The 4807-nt window shown below is 45.6% G+C and overlaps 2 protein-coding genes across 2 annotated transcripts; both read left to right on the top strand.

The window, feature by feature from the left end:
• Positions 1–1698: 1698 nt before the first annotated feature.
• LOC119900139 (histone H1-like) lies at positions 1699–2503 on the top strand. The gene has a single exon (XM_038714898.1). It carries the CDS (start codon positions 1699–1701, stop codon positions 2353–2355), a length of 657 nt encoding a protein of 218 aa, XP_038570826.1. The 3' UTR covers positions 2356–2503.
• Positions 2504–3892: 1389 nt separating this feature from the next.
• On the top strand, positions 3893–4398 carry LOC119900140 (histone H3). Its single transcript, XM_038714899.1, has one exon. It carries the CDS (start codon positions 3938–3940, stop codon positions 4346–4348), a length of 411 nt encoding a protein of 136 aa, XP_038570827.1. The 5' UTR covers positions 3893–3937; the 3' UTR covers positions 4349–4398.
• The last annotated feature ends 409 nt before the right edge of the window (positions 4399–4807 follow it).

The following is a 4807-nucleotide window of genomic DNA, read 5'->3' as shown; positions in this document are numbered from 1 at the left end:
ACGTTAATGTTAATATCACTTGAATAAAACACTTACCCTTCCTGTGATCAAGAACATTTTCTTCATCTCCAGATGATGAATTTTGGGATCATTAGCTTTTTGTCGGTGGTGAGGGTGCTATTTTAGTGTGCGACATCATTCATTCTAACGAAGGAGGCGCTGCGCAGCGGTCCTAAAGATGGCGGCCACAACAAAAAAGTCACGTGACTGAAATCCATGAACAAAAATATGAAATTGACTAAATGTAGATACAAGTTGTTATAGAAGAATAATCATCATGAAATAAAGACAAATAGAATATGACATTAGATATTTATGTGTGCATCAAAAAATAGATTTGTATTCATGTAAATTATATGGATCAAGTATGTACAATATATACACGAGGATTTGCACACATATTTAAGATATGTACAAACTATATGTGCAAACAAGTCAGTCAAAACTAGTCTGTCAGTGGAGATGGGAGGTGTCGGGTGCCGTGGCGTCCAAAGAGCCTCCTGAGCGCTTTGAGGCTCGAGGCTGGATGAGTCCGTGGCCGAAGGGGCTCGTGAGCGTAGAGACGATGAGAGACGTTGTCCGTGATGGTTTTCAGTCAGTTCTGTCTCCACACTGTCCAGCTCCATCCCCACCACCCAGCTGGCCTTCCTCACAGGTCTCACTGTGAAACCGGTTCAACTGGGTTTCTCGGCTTGACTCCAACTTTATGGAGGCCTGGGGCCACATGAGCAGCTTGCTGGGTTTGCAAAAGTAAAACAGATGAACTGACCTTTGATTTGACGGTAATTCAAACCATCCTGTGTTTTTTTTTTTTGCTTTAGTTAAGATATTTATCTACTAGTACAAGTAATAACACTAAACGTACGATGAACAATTAAGCAATGCACAGACAGTTGAAATAATCTCATAGCAAACACTGAATTGCGTGTTAAATGATGTGATTCTCTGCAGCTCCCTGAAGGCTTTGGGCCACATGAGCAGCTTGGTTTGCTGCAGCACAACAGATGTGGCCAAAGTGATGATAAAGTCAAAGAAGATATTAATTTATATGTTTATTCGTTTTAATGACTAAGACATAGATTTAGGTTGAAGCAGTAGGAGTGAACTGTAAAACAGAATTAAACTCACGATGCACACAGTGACAGACTGTCCGTCGCAGCACTTCACAGTTGCTGTTCCAAGGAACCTCTGAGTGTGTTTGCAGGTACCAAACTAAGCTCTGTTTAAAACAAAAGTCACCACAGGAGCGGGCTGTTTTTATTTGGGTCTTTGAACAAACATCTTCTCACTCTCTGACCGGTTTTAGCGAGTTTCTGATGTATTTTAAAGCATTTAGGAGAGAAATTAGAGAGAAAAGTCCGGAGAATCGGCCCACACGGCAGTGTTTGGGAGAGGTTTAAAGGCTTCCCAATCCAAATCCAAATGTCTTCAGCGCTTTATTTGACTCCCACGTGAAGAGAAACGTGTCCGCTCCAGGTTGGCTTCAGTTGTACACTTTAATCCTTCCTCCAGCTGTGTATTTTGCACTTTTATTGGTGAGGAGAAAACACAAGTGTCGCGGTGTTCCTGCTGCAGCGGTGAGAGGCAGGCCGGGCTGAGTCTCCACGGTTCTCACGGTGTGTTTAAGTTCCTCCCTTCGCTGGGAGTTTTCTCCATCAGTCGTCTGTGACTCGTCGAGAGAAGCGAACGGAAAACACAATGGCAGAAGTTGCTCCCGCTGCACCCGCCGCCCCTGCGGCCGCTCCGGCCAAAGCCCCGAAGAAGAAGGCGGCCAAGCCGGCCAAGAAGTCCGGTCCCGGCGCCAGCGAGCTCGTCCTGAAAGCGGTGTCCGCCTCCAAGGACCGTAAAGGCCTTTCTTACGTGGCGCTGAAGAAGGCGCTGGCCGCCGAAGGCTACGACGTGGACCACAACGCCGTCCACATCAAGCGCGCCGTCAAGAGTCTGGTGGTGAAAGGAGCCCTGGTGCAGACCAAGGGGACCGGCGCGTCCGGATCCTTCAAGGCGAGCAAGGGCGCCGAAAAGCCCAAGAAGGAAGTGAAGAAGGCCGCCGTCAAAGCCAAGAAGCCGGCAGCCAAGAAGCCCGCCGCCGCCGCCAAGAAGCCCGCCGCAGCCAAGAAGCCCAAAGCGGCAAAGTCCACCCCGAAGAAGGCGAAGAAACCCGCCGCAGCCAAGAAACAGTCCGTCAAGAAGGTCACCAAGAGCCCCAAGAAGAAGACGGTGGCGGCGGCGGTGAAGAAGGCAGCTGCACCCAAAAAGCCAGCGACTCCCAAGAAAGCTGCACCCAAGAAGGCGGTTAAACCCAAAGCTGCCAAACCCAAGAAGGCCACAGCAGCAAAGAAAACAGCCAAGAAGTAAAAACACCTCCTCTCCATCACCAACGGCTCTTTTAAGAGCCACACAAATACTCCAAAGGCAGATTTCCTCTGGCTTTTTCTCTTTTCAGCAGGTCATGATGTGTGAAATGACTGGAAGACACAATATTTTGGCCCACTATCAAATATCAACTCCCTCTTACAGGTAATATTTATTCACACTAAGTCCATGTTCACAAAGCGCTTTACTGGGGAAGAAATAAAACCAACTGTGCAAACGGCTGAAAGGGGAAATTGTGCACCTGCAGTCAGGAAAGTGAGATCTTTCCTCTCTTTGTGTACGCTGATATATTGAGACTAAACCATGTGTCTGTTTGTACATAATGACTGTTCAGCTTGTTCCCTGCGGTAATATTCACTCATTCATTTATAAATATTTATCACAAGCAATCGAATCATCTGCATACATTTTATTAAGCCCGTTTATATATCCGGTAAGAAGAGAGTCTGCCTGCGGACCAGCACATGTGAGTACACGGGAACGAGATGAGAAGTTTATTTAATTCAGAGCCATCAACAGCGGTTTTACAGCAACGCAGTGAGTTCTGCAGCATTTTAGAAAAGATCACAAACTAACACAAAGTGGTGAGAAGCAAACTGCGTAGCTCCCAAACACTCATGCTGCACAGACTGAGCTCCTCCAGCCTATAATTAATGTGCGGTCAACCTACTGTGGGACAATATTGAGAGGAAGACACAATATTTGGCCTTTTTCCAAAGATTATTCTCACAATATGTTATGATTCCTAACTGGAAGAAAAGTTTAACATGAGGACAGACATCAAAGTAAAGATACAGTCCAGAAAGCATCAACACCTTTTTTTATAAGTAAGCAATATTTATTTATTTACAGAGTACTATATGTTTACACAGTCCTTTCACAAGGGGAGAAGATAAAACACAGGAAGCAGAAAAGCTTTTCATGAACAGTAAAAGGAAATACAGTAATATAAAAAACAAACTCTTACAGAGTTATTACATAAAATCCAAATTAAATTATGATACAACAGGTCAAAAACTGGTTTTAGCAAACTAACTCTAATAGGACTTAATGACAAAACTACAGGAAACATCAATGCTAAACTTCCCAGTGGTGTTTAAAAACCTCACATTACAATTAAACTTTAATATATGAAAATGTCTTCAAATAAAACTACACCTTCGTTGCTGTTGTTGTCAACATTATTGTAACTATTTATACATTTAACAAAAAACAACCGCTAATCTCTGATTAGATCTAGTTTGCTTTTCACTACAAAGTTTCATGTCAATAAAAGGTTGAACCACAATTTAATAAATATAAAAGTGAGTAAACACAAAATTTAAATTCGAAACGTATAATTGTGCATGTTTATAAGTGTATGTATATGTGACGTTTCAAATAAAACAGTCAATAAAGTTATGTGTAGACTTTTTTTTTACATCCCTCTGATGACCCGCTGTATCACGTGACTATTTGGCCCAATCAGCGCTGCCCGCGCTCCAGCTCTCGCTATATAAAGCAGCCACTCTGGCACTGGGCTCATCACTACTTCTCTGAAGAAGAAAGCTGAGACTCGTCAACAATGGCCAGGACCAAGCAGACCGCCCGTAAATCCACCGGAGGAAAAGCTCCCAGGAAGCAGCTGGCCACCAAGGCCGCCCGTAAGAGCGCCCCGGCCACCGGCGGAGTGAAGAAGCCCCACCGCTACAGGCCCGGTACCGTGGCTCTCCGAGAGATCCGCCGCTACCAGAAGTCCACCGAGCTGCTCATCCGCAAGCTGCCCTTCCAGCGCCTGGTGAGGGAGATCGCTCAGGACTTCAAGACCGACCTGCGCTTCCAGAGCTCCGCCGTCATGGCTCTGCAGGAGGCCAGCGAGGCTTACCTGGTCGGACTCTTCGAGGACACCAACCTGTGCGCCATCCACGCCAAGAGGGTCACCATCATGCCCAAAGACATACAGCTGGCCCGACGCATCCGCGGAGAGAGGGCTTAAACTCACACACCCACACCTGGAAACAACACAACGGCTCTTTTAAGAGCCACCTACCTCATCCAAGAGCTGCATCCTGCCTGCAAACACCACACAGACAAGCAGCCACGTTAACGCTCAGCTGCTCATGGAAATACAGGCACATATAACGGAGTTAAATTACCATGTTTTCCCAATGAATTACGCTGCACACTGTCTGAGTGATGTTTTGCAACGTCTGAGGCAGTTGTGGTTTTGACATCCGTCCCCACGGTGACGCCTACTGGTCACTTTGGATATCTACACGTCTTGGTAGGGGTTTCATTGAAACAATGAACCGCGTTTAAAACGTCTTATGTCCAACACGATCCATACAACAATGCTTTCAGATTGTCAGAGTTGTGTTTAATTAATTGTCACTCATTTAGACGCTTTTCTCAAAAGCAAATCATAACTGCTGTCAGAGGGCGCACTTTTGGAGCA

Source organism: Micropterus salmoides, unplaced genomic scaffold, assembly GCF_014851395.1.
Source record: "Micropterus salmoides isolate LMB-PRFRI ecotype aquatic unplaced genomic scaffold, ASM1485139v1 Ms_hic_scaffold_1270, whole genome shotgun sequence".
Classification (NCBI taxonomy): Eukaryota; Metazoa; Chordata; class Actinopteri; order Centrarchiformes; family Centrarchidae; genus Micropterus; species Micropterus salmoides.
This window is presented reverse-complemented; position numbering and strand designations above follow the sequence as displayed.